Here is a 21,497-nt window from a genome sequence, read left to right as displayed (position 1 = left end):
AAGAAACGAAGGCAAAATGGCGACACACAAAATTGCATCTTTCGCGACTATCGTAGCTTTGTTGACCTATGTAACTTTATTAATAAAGCTAATTCGTATATTTCTGAAGTGGAAATAGATACAAGGCAAAATTAAACCATTTGGACCACCGAATTACGAAAGGGAAGCTATTTTCTCAAAAAAAGTTGCGTCCCGGCGACCGGGCTAGAGCGTTCATATGGGAAAATATTCTTCCCGGTTGTCGAGATCTCGGTTGCAGAAACCGAGATATCGGTAACCAGGCTGGCCCAACTTCTCATATGAATACATCCAAAATTTTACAAGAAAATAGGAGTGAGCCGAGATCTCGGTAACTGGGCCAGCCCGGTTAACCGGGATCATATGAAGAGGCCCTAAGACGGACTGTTGGAGCCGGTCCCGACGGTGTCGGTATTAGAGAGAGTTGACTATTTTTCCCACCAAATTTTTTCAAGCCGTATCAAACTTCAAAGATGCATCGTGCTGCCAGGCTCGGAGCACGACAAATTTCAATGTCAAGCGTCAAAACTCGCAGACTCTTCAATAAAACAAGCCTTAATCTGAAGGAAGAAGGAAAACGTCAATCAAGTAAATTTGATGTCGCTTTTAGGGTCTGATCCGTGTGATTGGCACCTTGTGGTTATGAAATTAATTGATGTTTTCAAGTGCGAATTAAAAATTTGGTGGAGTCAAAATGTGTAGAAATTTTTCGTTGAGCCAAATATATTTTGTCAGCCTAGAGCTTCCGGTACCAAGTATAATTTTTCAAATGAAAATACATTGTTCGTTGAACAAGATGTCACACCCCTTGACGTGCTAAATATAATAGCACACTACTTGTCACGCCCAGACCCCCTTTGTCTCGGCTGTCACGCGACGTCTGAGAAAAGGCGTTGGAGTCGTGCTGGCGATCATTCATCAAGAAAGCGTGGTTCGGTTAACAAGTTAATCAATTCAAAGTAAAGCTTTAATTTGCTTTTCGTTACTTTTGGCATCGTTTTAAGGTAAGTCTTATGTGTCAATGTTGTTCGAACGTTTTGCCTGCTCATTTGTGTTGATCGAGGCACAATTTAGTTTGTTTATAAACATCGAATACGTTTCGCTTCAAGTTGCCTGGGAATTTGGTGGTCTGGCTATTATCTAAAACTTTGCTTACACACTTTGCCTTGTTACTTTGAAAATCAAATTGTGAATCTTGCCTCATATTGACCGATGCAGTAGTGGAATTATGAACAATGCAAATTTGTTCCAGTTGTATAAAAGAATATAAATCAAAATGAAGTTAAGCTTACGTGTACGGCTGCGTCGGTTTATCATTTCGATTGAAGAAGTTTTGAAGATTCCATGAAGATGGGTTGTTGTAGATCGAAAAGAATAAGAATTCTACAACCAAAATAATAGAATAACGTTCCATTTATAGATTCGACCAGAAATAGTAGAAGATTGTTCCTGAATGTTGGATATGTAATTTATTCTGCTGACAATGAGTTTAATTTGGCTGGTAAAATTTATGTCACTTGAAAATTTAAAAGTCGGTATTTTATAAAAACGTAAATTGTATAAAACTTGTAAAATCACATCTCTAATTAACATCATACTTGGGAGTGCTGCTTAAAGTGATGTTCGTGCAGACAGGCATGTATTCTTGAACCGCCAGAATGCTAATATAAAGCGTGATTACAATAATTTTAATATTCTCAAAGTGTGTATTGCGTGATGCAGATTCAGAAACTTGCGTTACCAACAAACGTGATAGCAGGCATGTTTATAGCAGACTTATTAACACTTACCAGTCCTTCACACCAATTGCTGGGTTGTAGCTGACGTCATGGCAGCCATGCCAAGAACAAAGCGTTTCCTTCCGTGTTTCCTTCCGCTTCCTAAACTCTTTAAGGCAATCCCAGTAAATGTTTTGTTTCCAATCGCCCCGTCTCTTGTGATGGTGGGTCGGTCAATCAGGCAAAAAAAAAAAGAATGAACACTTTAAGGGGTCTGGGTTCAGAAGCCAGGAGATGCAGAACCAAAAGATTTAGTTTCAGTCGATCTTGCTGAGAAGGTTGGAACAATCCTTAATGCCCTTGGCATGAAACAGCCTTTGAAAAACTTAGTATCGATGTTAATTAAAGACAAGGAAATCAAATCATACCAATTGTTGTTAATAAATCAAGATCGTATGCTTGTAAATTAAAGTACTTGCTCCTTTGACAAGTGAATCTGGAATTATTATTTTTTTTTTACATTTCGATAAAATGGGTCGGTCGGGCCATTTAAAACGAAACATTTTATTAGGATGGCCTTATCATGTAAATACGTGAAAACATTTTTTATTGTTTTGTCCACCAATTAACATGGCTCAGCCTTGTCTTAGCCAAGAATTACTAACTTGACTGCTACAAATCCTATACATAAATAAATAACACAGTTGTCAGGATTGTTCTAGTACGTATATTTCTGGCAGTTTCCAAAAATATTGTGTTGTAGTTCCACAAATATCTATGCTCTTGTCATTAAGGGCTGTAACCTGTTACACCTGTTACGGCTGAGTTCACCTAATGTTACAGGTGAAAATGTTAATTGGACACTTGCATACAGAACGAAATGCTACGGGTGATAATTACTTCATTATGTTATGGCTGCTTAAATTAAAGGTAATGACAGCCCTGCCTTAACCACAAAAAATGTCGGTTTCACCCCAACACTCCTCTTACTTACCTTTCAAATTTTGAACCCCCTTTCCCTCCATTTTAGAATTTCCAGTGACGTTACTTGGGATGGATATGTATGTTCCTGGAACTTTATGTTTCTGGACTAGCATTCCAATACAGCAGTTTGTAACTATTGTTCGATACTGCCTGTTGAACATGACTCTAATGCGAAAAAAATTGCAGAGCTGGGGAATGATGGGAAACAAAGGGAATAATGGGACCCACCTTTGTGTCTTGCAATTTTCTCATACTAGAGAGTGGAGGGGGACAGGGGCAGGAAGCAGGAGAGAATTGAGTGAAATTTTTCAACATTTTGTTATATATTGTCACAATAGATATGGGACAACGAGGAAAGAACAGCTGCGGAAAGGGGCGGGAGGCGGGAGTATAAAATAGGGGAAGCGGGAGTGAAAGGCACAGGAGGCGGGAGGTTAAGAACCCCTGGAACAAACTTTTTTTAGTTTTTCTTTGTAAAAATAGTGGTTGCTGCAAATGGATTGGAAATTTTATAAAATAATATTGAAGCTGTTAGCCTTGCTATCAACGAATCCCCTTTCAGCAAAAATCCAAAAATAAAGAATTATTTTCTGAAATTAAGGTTATATTTCTTTATCTTTTTTAAAGGCCCTTATTAGAAGCCACAGAATTTAATCCCTACAAGGCTGTACAATGATGAACCCAACACTTTTTTAATATAAAACAACCCTTACTCCCTGTGCACAGATTGGCTATGGCCAATCTGTTATCAAAAAGTGTTAATAATAATGTTCTTGGAATGCATTTTAATAGCTGTATAAAAACTGATGTTTTGGGGAACCCCTTCATCAGTGTGAAATTATATGATGTTGAGCTTACATTAAAAGTCTTGCATGTGCATAGTTTAAAACTAGACGTGTCATCAGTCCTGATGACAAGAATTTAAATAAACATCATTCTGAAGCAGAACATCGTTTGACTTAGAATTAAAATGTGTAATTAGAATTTTAAGTCAGTGTTCATCCCATTGGGGGCTAGGGTCTTGTAATTGAAGATCATCCTCATTTCCTCCCTTTGTCTTTGGGTGGCCGGTCCAGCAACTATAGCTTATCCTTCCCATGTCCAGTCTGTCAAGCGAGACTGATTCTCCTATTACCCATTTAATAGCTCCTGATAACTCTTATTTATGTTCAGTGAGACACCTAATGGAATAGCATCACTCTGGTTTGCCTTTAATGCAACTGAAAACCAGAAATATAGAGCACCAATAATTATTAATACAACAAATCATTCCAATTTATTTTTCGTGATGTTAATTTACAGCAAATAATATCCAATTTATTTTTCGTGATGCTCATGCAGGGGCAGTAAAATGAAAGCTTGCTCTACAAGATGACATAACTTTGTTGGTTTTGATGTTAAATGCTATCATGCATCCGCCAGGGGGGGGGGGGTACTCCCATAAGTGGCCTATATAGGTATGTGCCGCCCGATAGGGTATGGTTTTTGAGGTTCTCGGTCCTTAAATAGGGTATCATTTTTGCTCCTTTTGGCAATGTGTTCCCAGTGTGATCCTTAGATAGGGTACCTATTTAAAATTCTATTAGCTAAAATAAACGCCCAGCTAAACAAAAAAAAGGTATCTTATATAAAACTGAATTTTCTGTTCAGGTATAAGTAAAGCGATTTTATAAAGATTTGTGTCTTGCCGTGCGCGGTTAGCTGTTATTTGGGTCATCACGGAATGCTTCTGCTCCCCTTGAATAGGGTGTCATTTTTTGGTTTTGGGCCTTAAAAAGGGTATCAATTTTCGCTTTCTTTATCCTTAAATAGGGTCAGGGTTTAAGAACCTTGGCGGCACACCCCTATCCGAAATTTATGGGAGCACCCCCCCCCCCCCCCCCCGGTGCATCCGCCATCTTAGATCTGCCATCAGTGGGTTTTACAATTTTTTCAGAAAGTCAGAAAATAAGTGGAAATAAAAAAAACTGCAATAAGCTTTAATGCGATCGTCACCGTGAGGCCACCAATTAAAGCAATTGGGGAAAGGAAGCCTGAAAAAATTCAGGTCCTTACCGGGAATAATATTTGAAGAATTATGCCAAAACAGTTGATATTGGGCCAAACCTGCATGTAGTCATGTGGTTGCCATGGTAATGTCAAAAATCATGCACAGAGTTGACAAATCAAAATTAAATGAATGTGAATATTGATGACTAAATAGCTACTAAAAGTTTTAGCATCATAGAGTAAGCTCCCGTTTCAAAATTGCAAGAAAACCTGGAGGGGGAAGGGTACGTAGCATTCACCTCCACTGCCACCATTGTATGTCCGACGGTTAAGCCTTTTCAAAAAGTGCAGGCAGATAGCTTTTTCTTATCCGTGTAAGGTAGCTTAAGGTGGCTCAAAACAGTTTCCTGCATTTTTCAGCGCCTCAACTCTGACAAATCATTACTGCAACTCTTTCAGTTGACGCAACTGTTTTGGTATTAAACAGATGTGACATCACTGCAGTGAACAAGTGATGATTATTTTCTTGACATCACAAGTTGCCATAGCAACAGTGTAACCTGTAAAAAACGAACTCGGTGACCCCCATTTTTATGATGGAATAATAATCAGCATGTTAATTTAGATACAATCTTTGGCAAAGTTTTAAAAAATCTGTTCATGGGGTAAATGCCACCTTAAATGTTCAAAAATTTAAGGTGGCTTTGAACCCTATGTACACATTTTTTTAAAACAGATTGTTTTTAACAGATTATACTGTTGCTATGGTTACCAGTGACAGGGCTGGAAAGTGCTGGAAACCATAAAAACCGTAAGATTATTTCTTTTCAGATATGGCTTATGCTGTAGAAGCTCAGACAGATTTCGAGGAGATTGTTGTTGATGACATCCCTCCTGATATACCACTGATGAAGAGATCCCCTCCTGGTACGCCCAGTGGCCGCTTTATTGTCGGTCAACCAAGAAGGTATGACCAACGCTCCGATCCTAACTCAGCGATGCAACAGAGTGGGCCCATTTCTAGAGAGCCAGAGAAGACCACTGGCATCGCATTTTCTGGGGGAGGCATTCGATCAGCTGCATTTTGCTCTGGTGCACTGCGAAAAATGCTGCAAGATGAAGTTCCTATGGAATATTTGAGCTGCGTTTCCGGGGGAGGCTACACTGGAGCGGCCTTTCTTGACTGGAAAAGACGCCAAAAAGATCCTACCGACAAAGACTGGCATAAGGCGTTCTTTAAACAAATGCGAGAAAACGCTGGGTACATGTGCAACTGGCAGAAACCCTGTTGTGGCATTTTCAACTCAATAGTGCTTTTTCTCTTCCTGCTCTTTGTTGTGTTCATTTTGCCATGTATCTTGTGGTTGCCTTATGCATTTCCCATAGCCGTGGTTGTAGACGTTGTCTTTGGTGGGATCCTACGAGAGAACAGCACTTGCCCGCAATCTGTCAATGTGGGTACCGGGACGTCATTCCTGATTTTGGAGCTCTATGATAACTGCGACCCCCCTGGCAGACGTTTGGCTCTGTTCATAACAACATTTTCTGCCTGGATCTTGTTCTTTATCCTTTCAAGAATACAAAAATTGTTCATATTACGAAACCAGTTCCGCTTTCTGTCAATCATTAGCGGAATGGTGTTTGCTTTCACTTTCTTCCCATGGTTTACACATGACTTTCTTTGGCCTTTAAGAACCTGGATCAAAGTTGTAGTTTTCCTCATTTTACTTGTGCTTCCATTTTTCTTTCCCATCGTCCGTAAAGTTGCCGGCTTGTTTCTCTTTTTCTATGCCTACACAATTTTTGTGAGCTGGAAAGTTTTCAAGACCGAGTTGTTCGGAGCGGTGCCGTACACTGATGACGTGTTCTATTCAGTATTGATGGGTTGTGCCTTTGCCATTATGTTTTTTCCATTAATTGGTCGCATTCATCAATCTCTGTTCAACATCTACTACAGGTTAGTTCGTTTAAATACTTAAAAGAAAAATTAAAGACCATTTTACGGTAGTCTATGGTTAGCTATGTCAGACGTTCGATCCAGAAATCGGGAGAGGGACAAAATGAGACACCATCTCTTTTCCATGTCTTATTGACAAGGGAGGATTAATGGGCAGGGTTAACTTGTCAAATTTGTTTTGGGTTTTCCTAGAAAATCAGTTGCGTGGTCAATATAAGTGTCGAATGGCCAATCAAAATACCTCACATAATAAGCACTTTGGTAGGAAATTGTGGGTGTTTTTCGTAGAAGCTGACGAATCAAACACTATTTTTTGCTCTCTTTTCTGCAGATATCGACTGTCGAAAGCGTTCTTCTTCGAAAAAGCAGCAAGAGTTCACTGGCAAGATTTCTTTCCCACCTGGGTAAAAAGATCAGTCAATATCATTACTAATGTGAGGAAAAGTAAAACGGACGAGGATGATGCAGAGCAGCCACTTGAAGATAGAGAACTTACACTTCATGATCTCGAGGACACTTTACCTACATTTATAAGTAACATTACAGTCAATGACTGGCAGTTTGACAGCGAGGCCAAATCAAGTCATCAACTGATGGCATTCTCATCTAATGAAGTCAAGGTGATTGGAGTTGACGTGAAAGACCCACCTGATTTTGAAAAGCTTTTTAAGCCAAAACACATGAAGTTGTCCGCAGCAATGGCCATATCTGGGGCAGCCGTGAGCTTTGACATGGGAAGTTACGAGACTGGACTGGATATGGTGTTAGATCTGTTGAATTTGCTTGGAATTGGAATGGGAGATGAGATGGTGAGTGACCAGTGTCAGTGTGGAGACGCGTATAAGACCACCTCTGGAAAGATACACCAGGTATGTCTTTAGCGTTATCGTGAACAAATTAAGCTATTTAGTTCACAGGCTTTCCAAGCTCAAAAGTCGTCTTTTTGATGTGTTTTTAGAGCCCTTTGGGCGGCCGACTCTACATAACTGGTGTTTGCGACAGCTTGTGTATATAGAAAAATGTATGGGGAAATCACGGATTCTCTAAAATCGGGTAAATAACTATCCATTTTGAAATAAAGTTTACCTACCTCAAATGTGTCGCTTACTTGTGTCTTGTGCCGAATTCGAAGCCATTCCGACGCCATTTAGCGAAGTTATACGAAGTTGTTGTCTCCCCTTCGCTAAATGGCGTCGAAATGGCTTCAAATTCGGCACAAGACACAAGTAAGCGACACATTTGAGGTAGGTAAACTTTATTTCAAAATAGATAGTTATTTACCCGATTTTAGAGAATCCGTGATTTTCCCATACATTTCTCTATATACACAAGCTGTCGCATACACCACGTATGTAGAGTCGGCCGCCCCGCCAAGGGCTCTCAAAAACACATCAAAAAGACGACTTTTGAGCTTGGGAAGCCTGTGTTTAGTTCGTAATCACCGAGCAGGAGGTCTGTATGGAAGAATCTGGACTGATGAGGTGATGGGTACAGATCGAACGCAGTATGGTCTGTATTCACGACTAAGGTCATGAGATGTCAGAATTCTCGATACTAGCGGACAAAGCTCGGTAATTATAGCCTACGTAGCTGGCGCTTTTGTTGGGGTTGGAAGCCACTCGCCGCTTGCTTTTGCGCGCTTTAAACCCCAACAAAACCGCCAGCTACGTTCGCTAGGTAATTAAGATATTTATTATATGGTCTAAAACGAGAAAACGTTAATAGACCATTTTACAGTTGTCTGCTTAGTGACCTTGCCTCTGAATGGAAGTGAGGCTGGAGGTGACATTGTTTTGATACAGACCTCACTGCTTTTGTTTTGTAAATCATGTTGTTTTGGTGCTAATTAGTTTGCATTTACATAATAAAGCAGGGAGGTTTGTATCAATGCAAGGTCACCCTCAGCCTCACTACCATTCAAAGGCCAGGTCACTTGGCAGGCAACTGTAAAATGGACTATTCGCTGCATTTTTGCTTGCGAACAGAGATGAAACTTAATTGGACAAAAATGGGCGAGCTCACTGGCAGGTCGTTTTCAATTTCTCAAGCCTGTTCGATTGACTGACAAAATTCTCTCACTGGCGTTTAGGTCGCTTTTAGTGTTGTATTGAGTACTTTTGACTTCAGGTCTTGCAAAAGCGTCTCAATTTCTTCTCCAGCTGGTGTTTCGACTGCGCGCATGCCTAAGCCGTGAGTTTGTTTGCTTTCTTTAGTTTTTCTCTCGCAAGTCATTTGGCTCTTTTTTTTAGTAGTTTAAGCAGAAATAAGACAATGTTTTTGTATTTGTGTGTGTGTTTAACTTTTTTTTATTATAGCAAGTGTAACAGCCAAAACGGTCTAAATGCCGTTCTATGACGAAAAATCTAGACCGCTGTCAACATCGATTTGAGCCAATCAAATTCGTGAATTTGGTAGTTCTTAGTTCTTGTGAAACATGGCCTTATAATAAGTCATTTTTTTCAAATGCGACCTCTCATAAAAGTATTTAACTGTCTTTTTACAGTATTTCCTACCCTTGCTGGTTGAAATTTTTTGTCTAATTCCTCTTATTGCCGTACCATTTGTGTATTGGTTGGGACACAGCAAAGACTGGGTGGAATATTTGGTGCTTGTTCATATCGTGATTGTTGTGGTGCTCACTGGGCTGGCTATGTTTAGGACTGGATCGAATGGACCAGGACTATGGCAACGTTTCAAAAGGTACAGAATTACTGGTATCATTATTATCAAAGTAACCATGTTAATTATTGTTCAACAATTTCCACAGCATGAAAACGCAACTTTACTGTGGTGTAAAGCTCAAGTAAAGCTGGCGTAAATTTGAAATTTTATCAGCTTTACACTAACTTTACATTTTTTAAAGCTGACCTTTTTAAAAGCTGACCAAGTGTAAAGGCAGGGCAATGGGACTTCTTTACACCAACTTTAAATCACATTTACACACGGTAGCGTAAAGGTCGGTTTAACCACCTTTAACAACATTTAATTGATGGTGTTAAGTTAGATAACCAACTATACACCAGATTTAACCACCTTTAATTTCACGTAAATCCCAATTCTCATGCTGTGTTCGCACGATGCCCATAAATGGTATGAAAGTCATCGTTATCCGTCATCCTTACATTACAGATATCCTGCGATATACGTAGGTTGCGAAGTTTCATCTGAAGTCTTACAAAGCGCTACAAAACCACAGTTTTTCTAGCTGTGAAAAGCGCGTACCCTACAACAGGGTTGAACGCAAATTACATGTTTGGAATTCACAGTAACACATTTGAATGAATTCTGAATTGGGGGGGGGGGGGGGAGTTGACGGGTGTCACCGTGCTGGTTTTTGTGCTCTGGGCCTAGAAACAGGACCTGGAGGGTTTTTTGTTTCATTCTTTTAGCAACCTACTTAAATACTGTTTTTGTGTTGTAATACTGACAGCTTTTTCAAAGAGTCGGAGCCTGTGGTAAAGACTGGATCGGCTGAACCAGGGTTATGGCAACGATTCCTCAGGTACGCAATTACTGGTATAATCATTATCAAAGTAACCATGCTAATAATATATGGTCAGGAAGTCATTGTTACCCGTTACTTACAAAGTAGTATAACTTGCTTTCTTTCCAATAGTTGGTGGATCAGGCATCAATTTTTTATTAAATGTTCAAGCAAGCAACCGTCTACGATATCCTACCGGTATACGTTGGATCAATAGAGCAGTTTTCAATTGAGTGTCGTAAAACCAAAACCAAAGTAATTACTCTGGCCAATCACAAAGGACACGGACAATACAGTGAACCAATCAAAACTCGAAGCAAATACATGTAGCCGGCACGATGCGCGGGAAAACGTGCGCGAGCGAGTCACGACTAGTCACGATTGGTTTTGGTTTTAGTTCTGATTGACTGAGAAAGTGGCGCGAGATTTTAAAGCCAATCACTAAGCGTAGTAATGCAAAACCAAAGCAATCGCAATTTACCTTCGACACTCAAGTAAAAACTGCTCTGGTGATCTAATCGGTTGGACATACAGGAAACTGAATTTGAAAGTACAGAGACCGCGATACAACGTAGAATGATAAAATTTGTCTTGAACTGTATTTCGGCTGGCCAAACAAGCCTTCTTACGTTGATTTTTTGAGCATCAACAACCAACAACAACAGTTTAATTTTCCATTCTTCTAGTGACCCACTTAAATTAAGTCAGCCTTTGTCGAAGTCTTATAAGGCGCCCGAAAATATGCCTAGTAGGTCTGCACAGCGCAAACCAGAGAAGAATTCCAATGTTGCTTCCAACTGCCACAACATTACTACTAGCTTAAGTGTCACATTGATTTATACTACTTTCATTTCTTAAAGGGACTGTGTCACGGATTGTAGCTTAATTTAGGCATGGGAAATGACCATCAATTTTGTTGAAATATTAAAATAACCTCTTAAAACAGCGAAGGAACATTTTAATAACACACCAAGTACAAAAGAAGGTACGGATGGCTAAAAGCGACAAAGATTGAAACGGATTGCGATATGGGTTTTTGAAATATTGTTGGGCTGAACAGTTTTCAAAGTTGATCTTGTTTGCTTGTTACTTCAAATTATAACGCCCTGGAGACACATTTGGTTGCAAAGAAGCTATGGTGTTGTCATTTAGATCCATAGAAGTAATTTCTTTGCAAACATTAAGTTTCATAGCGAGTATTTGGCAAAACTTAATAAAATAAATTTAACTTAGCCGTGACACAGTCCCTTTAAGTAGGGTAATTTGCTTTCTTTCCCATAGTTGGTGGATCAGGCATCACTTCTTTGTTCGCTTCATACGTGGATTTTTGAGTGTCAACAACGTTGGTACACATCCACCGCCCGTACTGCGACTCAGTGATGGAGGACACTTCGAGAACTTGGCCTTGCTGCCTCTGCTTGACAAAAAGCTAAAGAAGATTGTCATATTTGATGGCTCCTGCAACCCTGGTGACGATAAGTATGCCGAGTCTCTACTCACTGCTCTCAAGCTGGCGAGGGAGAAGCTTCACTGTTCGTTTGTAGGAATGGACGGCAGGGACATAAATGAAGACATCAGGGTCAACTTCCTGAAATTAAAGTCAAAACAAAGACCAAGAAGCTACAGGTTCAAAGTCCATTACTATGATGAAAAAGTTAACAAAAAAGGTGAAGACGATAAGGAAGGAGAAGAAAATGAAGTTACAGAAGTCAAAGTTGGTGAAGGAGAAATACTCTTTGTCGCCCCCAGACACCCATCTGAAAGCATGCCACTAGAGAAAGAAGATAAAGAACAACGAACGTCCCAAGAACAACTACACGAGGTAGTTACAGAACAACCCAATAACCAGAAAGAAGTTCAACAACAACGCAAACCATGGAAAATCGCACTTGGAAAGCGCGAGTGGGGAGAGGGCCCTGAGTTGACAGAACGCGAAGCCGACAGGTTAACCTTTTGCTGTTGTCACTGTTGTCATTATTATGGAAGTTCCCACTGCATTTCTGATCTTTTGCTGGGAAGGTTTCCTCATCACATCACAGCTAATCAGTTCTTCACTCCTGACACCTTCAGTGCATATCATCGTGAAGGGTACGCGGCTTGTGTCGAGGCTGAGGTCGCGGATTTCTTTAAAAGCCCATCGTCACCACAAGACGCTGAAACATAGACGGCTTTTTAAACCTGACAATGACAAAAGCTGAAAAAGTTCAATTTTTTTCTTTATTCTTTTTCAAAGAGGGTCTGAATGGGGTTTAGTGTTTAGTGTTATGTGCCCATAATTTTCAAGTGTTTGGCTAATTTTTTTTTTTTATATAGAGAAAATACTGTTTTATCATTAAAGTGTTTGGATGTTTTTTCTTGAAAAATCCATTGTCTTTTAACATTGTAAATTCTTATCTGCTCTTCGAAAAGCGGTAATAAAATCACTCATGAACTAAGAGAAAATTTTCGGTTTTCTCCTCGGAAATCTTCGGTAGTCTTCGAACATATTCGGTGGTCTCCGGATATCTTCGATAGTTTTCGGAAATCTTCGAAAGTCTTCGGAATTCTTTTGAAATGATCGGAAATCGTCGGTAAATGGTTGAAAATTCCTTGATATACTAAACAGTCATGGATTTAAGTTAACAATTAGACTACGAGCCCGAGTTTTCTATGAGTAAATAGTCAACGAGGCGCAGCCGAGTTGACTATCGCTCATAGAAAACGAGGGCGAGTAGTCTAATTGTTTTAGTGGAAACTCTTAAGGATTGAAAGTCTAAAACCTACAATATTGTGCACTTTGAAGACAAAAGTCAAGAAAATTTACCGCTTAAAGAGCTGCTCGCGCGCGCGACTGTTTTCTATTTAACAATTAGACGGCAAGCTCGAGGTTTCTACCTGCTGATAGTTGGCGAGGGGCGAAGCCCCGAGCCAACTATCAAAAGCCGGTAGAAACCGAGAGCGAGCCGTCTAATTGTGTTAGCATAACCCACTGACCGATCTATTAAACTCAGAACATCGCTAGAATTGATTTATTGAAGGTTTTGATTGATAAAATTCAGCGAAGACTACGCGCGCGCTCCGAGAGCCTTCTACGGATCGATAGTAGGCACCTGTGTAGCCAATCAGATTGCGCGATTACCAATAGTAGGTCAGTGTGGTTATGCTAACGGCGAATAGAAAACAGTGGGAGAACCAATCAGATTCGCAGATTTCCAATAGAACACAGCTGAGTTTCTACTAAGAGCAAATAGTCAACGAGGCGCAGCCGAGTTGACTATCGCTCATAGAAAACGAGGGCGAGTTGTCTAATTGTTTTAGTTGAAACGCTAAAGGATTGCAGTCCAAAACCTACAATATTGTGCACTTTAAAGACAAAAATCAAGAAAATTTACCGCTTAAAGAGCTACTCGCGCGCGCGACTGTTTTCTATCGGCGAATAGAAATCAGTGGGAGAACCAATCAGATTCGCGGATTTCCATTAGAACACACCTGAGTTTCTACAAATTAAATTTAGGTATGGAAAAAGACCATCAAATTCGCTGAAATATGAAAATAACCTCTTAAAACAGTGAAGGGACATTTCAATAATGCAGCAAATACGTACAAAGGAAGATACGGATGGCCAAAAGTGGCGAAGATTGAAACGGATTGCGAGATGGGTTTATGAAACATTGTTGGGCTAGACAGTTTTCAAAGTTAATCTCGTTTGCTTGTATCGTAATATTATAACGCCCCGGAAACACATTTGGTTGCAGTGAAGCTATGGTATTGACATTTAGATCCATAAAAGTAATTTCTTTGCAAACGTCAAGTTTCATAGCAAGTAGTTGGCAAAACCTAATAAAATGAACCTAACTCAGCCGTGATACAGTCCCTTTAAACAAACATTTTAACGGCAAGTAGTTAAATTTTGGTGTCCATTTGCGTTATAACATGTACCCATTGACTGTACAATAACCTACTTTACTTAAACCGAGCCTTAGTGTTTTAGGTGTAATAATTTTAATATTGATGTGTTCCAGTAAAAGAAGTGGTATCAAGTAGTCGTGATAGAGCGGTTTTCACTTGAGTGTCGAAAGTAATTTGCGTTTGCTTTGGTTTTGCATTACTACGCTCAGTGATTGGTTTAAAAATCTCGCGCCACTTTCTCGACCAATCAGAATTAAAACCAAAACCAATCGTGACTAGCTCGCGCACGTTTTCCCGCGCTTCGTGCCAGCTACATGTATTTGCTTCGAGTTTTGATTGGTTAACTGGATTGTCTGTGTCCTTTGTGATTGGCCAGAGTAATTACTTTGGTTTTGGTTTTACGACACTCGATTGAAAACTGTTCTATTTCTAAGTAATTTACTAGCAATTAAACAGATTGCAATACCTATATATTTAAAAATTGCAACTCACTTATTTGAGGTAGTTTTTGTTGACTGTGGTTGTAAGTTTATTTAGACGTTTGTATTACTTGCTACTTTTGTAAAAGCTTTACATACATTGTATCCAAGATTGTAACTGTAGTGCTGTATTAAACGGCAACAAGCTCTGTACAAACGTAAATAAACATGTTTCTTATATTAGATCTTTTGGAGCACGACCATTGATAATCTAATAACTAAAAGCTCCAAAAATGAAATCCCCTCACTTTTAGCTTCCAAGCTTATCTTTGAATTATAATGTGTTAGAAAACCCTTCAAGTAGCTCAAATTCGTCATTTTGAGCCGCAGAGTCAGCGAAATATACAAATGAGGTAGCTAAACGTTTACTTTTTTAAGGGGTGATTACCGCTAAAATTTGGTTTGGATTTAGTTATGCTAGCTCGCGCAAAAATCGAACTATAATTTGGTGTCTGATTTTAGCTGTTTGTACAATTTAGGGAAATTGTTTGCATTTACTGTGATTAAGGTCGCGCAGGACCCTTGCAATCATTAGTATGTATTTATTTAAAGAGTACAACATGCACGAACTGAAGGACGACTCAAGCCGACAACAAACGAAATATTTATGAGAAAATTTGTTTTTAAACTCTTTTGTACAAGTTATTACTAGTAATTGTTCTCAGCTTTGTGCCACGTGCGCTGGAACGTAGGAAATTATCATAATTAGATTCACAGCTTTGAATATATCACACGTTGTTGTAAACATTGACTCGGAAGGTCTTGGGAAGCGGAAAATCCTGCAATTTTGTGTCCAAGTTTTCTCCGCCGATATAGAATTTCAAGAGTTGATTCGCGAGGAACATAAACTTGGTGTACTCTATTGTGCTCTGGCTAGAGCGAATTTTTAAATTTCCTTCTCAAAATGAAGATAGCATGTTTCAAAGTTTAGATTTCACATTTTTACTCTCTTAGAAGCCATTAACTTGTAGCAGTTTTTGAAATCGAAAATTTCGTTCTAGTGGGAGCACAAAAGAAGTTACGATTTATCACTAGGCTATATAAGCATTTGGTGCGCTGTGCTAGCTAAAAACTCGGACACAAAATCGCATTATCTTCAGTTAAACTTTTTAAGGGCTTGAAACATCACAGACAACGGTCATCTCTCAGTAAAAGGACAATCTTGATGAAATTCCATCATCCCTGAGTATCCTTATTAAATTTTAGAGGAATCGATATTCAAAATGTAGTGAATTGAAGCTTTACAAGATAGCACTCCAACAAGAAATTTGGCTAATGAATATATTAATGAGCAAGGGTCCTGCGCGACCTTAAGGGATTTTTTTTTCATATTTTTCGACTGGCTTTATTTAAGTGCTAAAGAAAAAGCGAACAGGATCAAAATAATTTTTGCCGTTTGCCGTAAACGTCATGCTTACGACTGCGGAGCGAGAGTTTGACTTGCGACAGCACGAGTGTGATAACAAACTTCTTGCAGAAATGTTATTAGCATCGAACATACTGCTAGCGCTGCTTTTTTTGTGTTTTTTTTTTTGGCTAGTTTCGACATTTACATAAAGGAAAAATTTTATACTGCTTAGTTGAAAACATATATTTGCATTATATTTACAAATTTTCTACACACAAAATTGTATCCTTTTTAAATTCTCAGCCTCGGGTTTATTCTTTAAGTATTCTAACAATTTCGCAAATTTCAGGCTCGAGTACTTATAAAATATATTCTTTTAGAATAAAAAGAGTAGTTTTCGAGAAGCAAAAAATGAACCCATTCAAAGGAAGAAAAGGAACCCATTTAAAGAACGAAGAGGAACCAATTTAAAGGGAAGAAATGAACCCTTTCAAATTCAACTGTCCAATACTGAAAAGCCATCATTGGGGTACTGTCCAATAACGCTGGATTTTCAATGTCGTGTTGTTTGAAGTTCTTTGATAACGGGTATGAATTTTACTGGCTTTACATGTGGAGAGAAAATGTTTGGACGGTTTGCATTAGCGGTTCAACTTTTTTCAGCCAACGAACGTAATTAACGCGAAAGCGGAAATAGAGATGACCACTCTAAAACGTGACCGTATAAAACCGTCCAAACGCTTTAAACGCGTCACGCGTCACGTATGTAAGTGGGTTTTGCGGAAAAATCACTGATTTTTCCGCAAAACCCACTTAAGTACGATCCTTAGAAACGGCGTGAAATGATGTAAAATAACATGTTAATATTATTTATTCGTGCATAAGCGATGTAGTGATTTGTAAACTTTGCGGTACCATTATCCTTCGCGAAATTTGTCACTTCCTTCAAAAGTGATCATGATGCGCGCGTGAATTCAACTGACGTCACCGCGTACTTCCTGAATGGAACGTGAGTGTAAGCTATTTCCTCGACCTGGCTAGCACACGTATAAATGGGTTATCAATATTCTCCTTCGTTAAACTTACACGCGATCTAATGAACCGATCTCATAAGTAGCCTGAGTGGTTTGGAGCTCGTGGACCATAAATTCATACTGGCCGATGACTCCAGCACGCGTTACGTGACAACGGAAAACGTGCTTACGAAATAAGCATGATGCAACACATCAGTCCAATCAATCACATGTAACTTTTGTTGGAGAGCCTTTACACTTGCCAAAAAAACCCACTTGAAAATGTCAACAACCGCAAAAAGGTAACGTCCCTGACGGGGATTGTCGAGTGATGGATAATAACCACTTTTCTTAAACCAAACAAAAGCAAACTCTCGCTGAAATGCAGCTTAAATGTTCTAAAACAGCCAAAAACGACAGAAAGACAAAATTTACAGCATTCTTTAAACTATAATGCCTGTTTATTTTTACTTCCAGAATCAGCCTTCTTTTAGTGATAAATTTGCGATTATAACCGAGGGTTTTTTTTCGTCGGGTAGCCCTGCTTTTAGGTGTAATGCCGGGTGCATGAAATATGCTGTGGTGTTTGCCAAACCAGTTTAGCGTGTCACACAAGCTCCGAGCCGTGCTTTTTAGCAGTGAATATTTGCTATGAAGGAAAATCTTTAGTTCCGTTTTGATCATTACTCAGATTAGACAAAGAGTCAATGAGGTACGTCAAGTGAAATAGGACATACCTATGCCGGATTAGATCATAACTCGGTTTAGATAAAGTGTCAAGTGCGCCAAGTTCAAAAAAATAGTTATTATAAATACAACTCGAATCGGATCGGTACAAAAAGTCAAGTACAACAAGAGAGCTGAAAACTTGTCCATCAGTATTGGCTATTGGAAACTGAAGACATAAGGTATGGTTCAGTGATGTTATGTTATCCTTTCATTGGTTAGACGAATCTTAATTTTTTGTTGTTGTAGAAATGGGGCCGGGTAAAGCGTGATTTTTGCTTCATGCTCGCCAAAAGTTGACTATAGATCATTTAAGTTGAATCTTGAATCATTCAGGGTCGAAAATTGAAAGAAGGCTTTAAAGATGTCGCACAAGTGAATGGAAAACAATCTTTATTTCGTTCAACAAATTGGTATAGTTTAAACGCATCATGTTGGAAAGGGGGTATATGAACTATTTCAAATCAATATTTTTTTACATCTAAGTTTAGTAAAATCGCGCCAAATTTTACTAGTCGAAAAACCCGAGTTTAAAATCCTGAATTAATATAAAGTGAAGCCCTGGGGACAACATTATTGTTGCTATAGAAAGATAAAAACCGCACAAAGTCGTGTCTGTCCGTTGAGCGAAATCAATATTGAGGCACACACCAGTACTCGGGAAACAATCAACATTAATGGTTTCGTTTATTGAAACTGCAATATCAAGACCACTGATCTTATAAATTGAAAGTGTGAAGAGAAAATCGGCCTAGTTCGAGCTAGCGCAGGCAACCAGCAATTTTCGATGTTTCTATAGGCTAGAGTTTGAGAATTTTAATTAGAGATTCACGTCTTGTTACTTCAGTGAATTATGCAATGACAGTAATGACGTTTTTCATTTTTCGCGGCAAATGCGGCCTTGTCAATGAAGCGATTATATAAACTGTTCCAGATTCCAAGTTTAAACTGTAATTCGTTCTGAAGATTCGAAAACAAGCGCTGTAACGCTGCTAAGATTGTATATAGATTTGTGCATTGCTGTAACGTAAAAAAATCTGACTGATCTATGTCGCAGCCTTTTCGATCAGAATTTTAAACCAAGCGGTGTAGTGAACTCGGCAATAAGGCCATCCCAATAAAATGTTTCGTTTCCCATCGCCTGACTGACCCATTTTTTTTCGAAAAGTAAAAAAAAAAAAAAAAAATCCAAAGCAGCAAGTACTTCAATTTACAAGCACACGATCTTGTTTTATTAACAACAATTGGTATGATGTCATTGTGACGTTTTTGTCTTTAATAAACATCGATACTACGTTATTTAAATACTGTTAAAGAAAAACGAACGTTTTCGAGTTGACTTTGTAATCAGGCTTTCTTACTTAGCAGCCCGGCCTTTTCTGGAACCCTGAACCCTTCAAGTGTTCATTCTTTTTTTTTTCCCGACCGACCGACCCACCATCACAAGAGACGGGGCGATGAGAAACGAAACATTTTATTGGGATGGCCTAAGCTGGCAAAGCCAAAAATATGGTGTGGTTTGCTTATTGTTGTTGTTACACTGACAACAACTTAGTTTAATCGCTACTTATCGGATACACTGCTTGTATACTTGCCCGCTTTCCCGCTTGCCTCCCTAACTCGGAACCGAACAAAGTCGTGTCTGTCCTCGAGCGAAATCAATATTGAGGCACGCGCCAGCCCCTGAGAAACAATCAACATTAATGGTTTCGTTTTTTGAAACTGCGATATCAAGACCACTGATCTTGAATGAAAGTGTGAAGAGAAAATCCAGCCGGGCTCGAACTAGCGCAGGAATCGCAGGCAGCCAGCAATTTTTAACGTTTCTGTAGTGTTGAAGTCGTGAAATTAAACAAGAAGTGCATGGCTCAGCACTTAGCAAATTAGCACAAAATTGATCGTAAGAATATTCATGTTTTGTTTCATTTTCTGTTTCTGGAAACGCGGCCTTGTGAAGTGATTCCAACTGCTCCAGATCCCAAGTTTGAAATTCGTCCCAAAGATTTGAGCCGTTTTAATTAATTGTAATGAAAAGAAATAATTTAGATTGCTTTCATCTGACGTAACCAAGCGACGGAAGGAATATACTGTAACGCTGCTTAAATTGTAAATGCATATAGATTTGTGCATAAGTTCAGTGCTATGTAAATGACCAGATTGATCTACGAACGTCGCAGCCTTTTCTATCAGAAATTTAATAAAGCGGGCTGCTGGCCAGTTGCCACCCCCACTCCGGAACATGCCTTAATTCACGTCTTACAGCGAGAATAATTCTTGAAGCACAAGAAAAGGAATTAGTTTACGAATTAAAAAAAGTGTTTCGTAAATTTATGCGGTCGTCAAATTCCGAGTCCTGTTCGACATTGGACAAGAAATAATCAAGAAATAGTTGTAAGAGAAGTTAGACATAAATCGGCGTAATTCGCGAATCACAGCTTTTGTCACGAGTCAGCATTTTACGTTTTTCGTGATGCATTTTATGCATCAACAAGAGAGGATACATATGAAATAAAAAGTGCTATATTCTAGGTGATTCGAGAAAATAAGGCTGTGTTTTCGTTTACGATTTTGCTCATCTAAATTTGTTGTAGAATTTCGTTGTACCTTAGGGAGTACTTCACTTGGGGCCATCAACAGATTTAGGACACCCGTTTGTTGAACTTGGCCTTTACAACACATTTTCCAAAATCCAGTTTCAAAATCCAGTGTTTCCAGTTTTGTCATAAAGTACTTAATTGTAGAAGATTTTTCTCTAACTAAGCATGTCAGAAAATTGCTTTACATGATAGATATACTAAATCACGGCAACCGACACGTTTCCAAATCATATCAAATCAAATCAGTGAGAAAGATATATTTTGTACTCCATTAGTCATTCTCTTTTTATTGTTACATGTACAAACAAAAATGATACATTTGATTGTGCAGATAAGATACATTTTAATGACGTATTTTTGGCCTTGACCTTGGCCTTGAGTATAAACTTGTTTGAAACTTGTGTAATACTCTTATGTTAAGACATGATATGATTTAAAAAGACGGATTTTTCTTGGCCAGCTTTACACGTAAACTTGAAGTTCCATGCCCAAAATAGTCTGTCACATACGGTATGCTAATTTTTGTACTATATTCGATTATCACGATCTTTTTGGGTTCCATTATTCTTCTTTTTTGTGGTTTTTCCACGAAATGCGTCACAAGCAGCAGCTACTTCCGGCTCCAAACTCGAAACAAGAATTGAATAATTATTTCGCCCACGCTTAGCCAGGATGTGGGAAGAATATCAAATGATCTCTTCTGTTTACGTTATTTTGCTGCCTGTATTGTGATGCTGATCAGTATTTACCTTCACGTTAGTAGTGATACAACTAATGCCACAAAAAACTAAATACTGCACTGAGAGCTACGTGATAAAGAAGGCAACAGGCTGAATTGTTTCTGCTTAACTTTTGTGTCAAGTTTTCGACTCTCGCCGTGCGCGATTTCTGTATAAAAAGGACAGGATTTTTGGAGTGAATTATATATATTTGTGCTTATTCAAAACTTTAGTATCAGGCCGTAAGTCACGCCGCTCTAATATAAACTGCAAGTGATCGAGAATCAATATACGCAAGAGTTTTCAGTGTTTTGATTGGCTGCAGCGAAAAAGTAATGAGTGACAACGAGGAAGGCGGCGAGTTTAGTAGCCAGAATTGCGAGGCAAACTGCCAGTAACACAGCGCAGGTGGCCAAATTAAAACTCTTAAGAAAGTAATTTTCACAACGTCAACAGTAATATCATAGTCCCGCAGAGAACGGAAAACGGCCTGTAAAACGGAAATCGCGGGAACGCGTTTGATTGAAACATTTAAGTTACTACGTATACGTTTTACGTCGGCAATGCACGACAGGAA

At 39.0% G+C, this 21,497-nt stretch overlaps 1 protein-coding gene across 1 annotated transcript; it reads left to right on the top strand.

The window, feature by feature from the left end:
* Nucleotides 1-898: 898 nt before the first annotated feature.
* On the top strand, nt 899-12,754 carry LOC144635891 (uncharacterized). The gene is made up of 6 exons (XM_078495003.1): nt 899-1,022; nt 5,541-6,666; nt 6,998-7,535; nt 9,170-9,366; nt 10,097-10,168; nt 11,432-12,754. The coding sequence occupies exons 2-6, from the start codon at nt 5,543-5,545 to the stop codon at nt 12,312-12,314; spliced, it is 2,814 nt and encodes a 937-aa protein (XP_078351129.1). The 5' UTR covers nt 899-1,022; nt 5,541-5,542; the 3' UTR covers nt 12,315-12,754.
* Nucleotides 12,755-21,497: the final 8,743 nt, after the last annotated feature.

This window comes from Oculina patagonica, chromosome 13, assembly GCF_052425735.1.
Source record: "Oculina patagonica isolate OP01 chromosome 13, crgOcupat, whole genome shotgun sequence".
Taxonomy (NCBI): domain Eukaryota; kingdom Metazoa; phylum Cnidaria; class Anthozoa; order Scleractinia; family Oculinidae; genus Oculina; species Oculina patagonica.
This window is presented reverse-complemented; position numbering and strand designations above follow the sequence as displayed.

Excerpts from the sequence above, each read along its gene's own strand:
- LOC144635891 (XM_078495003.1), top strand. The coding sequence starts at position 5,543 with ATGGCTTATGCTGTAGAAGCTCAGACAGATTTCGAGGAGATTGTTGTT. Across the intron at positions 6,667-6,997 it reads CTGTTCAACATCTACTACAG|ATATCGACTGTCGAAAGCGT; the intron begins GTTAGTTCGTTT and ends TCTTTTCTGCAG. Across the intron at positions 7,536-9,169 it reads CCTCTGGAAAGATACACCAG|TATTTCCTACCCTTGCTGGT; the intron begins GTATGTCTTTAG and ends GTCTTTTTACAG.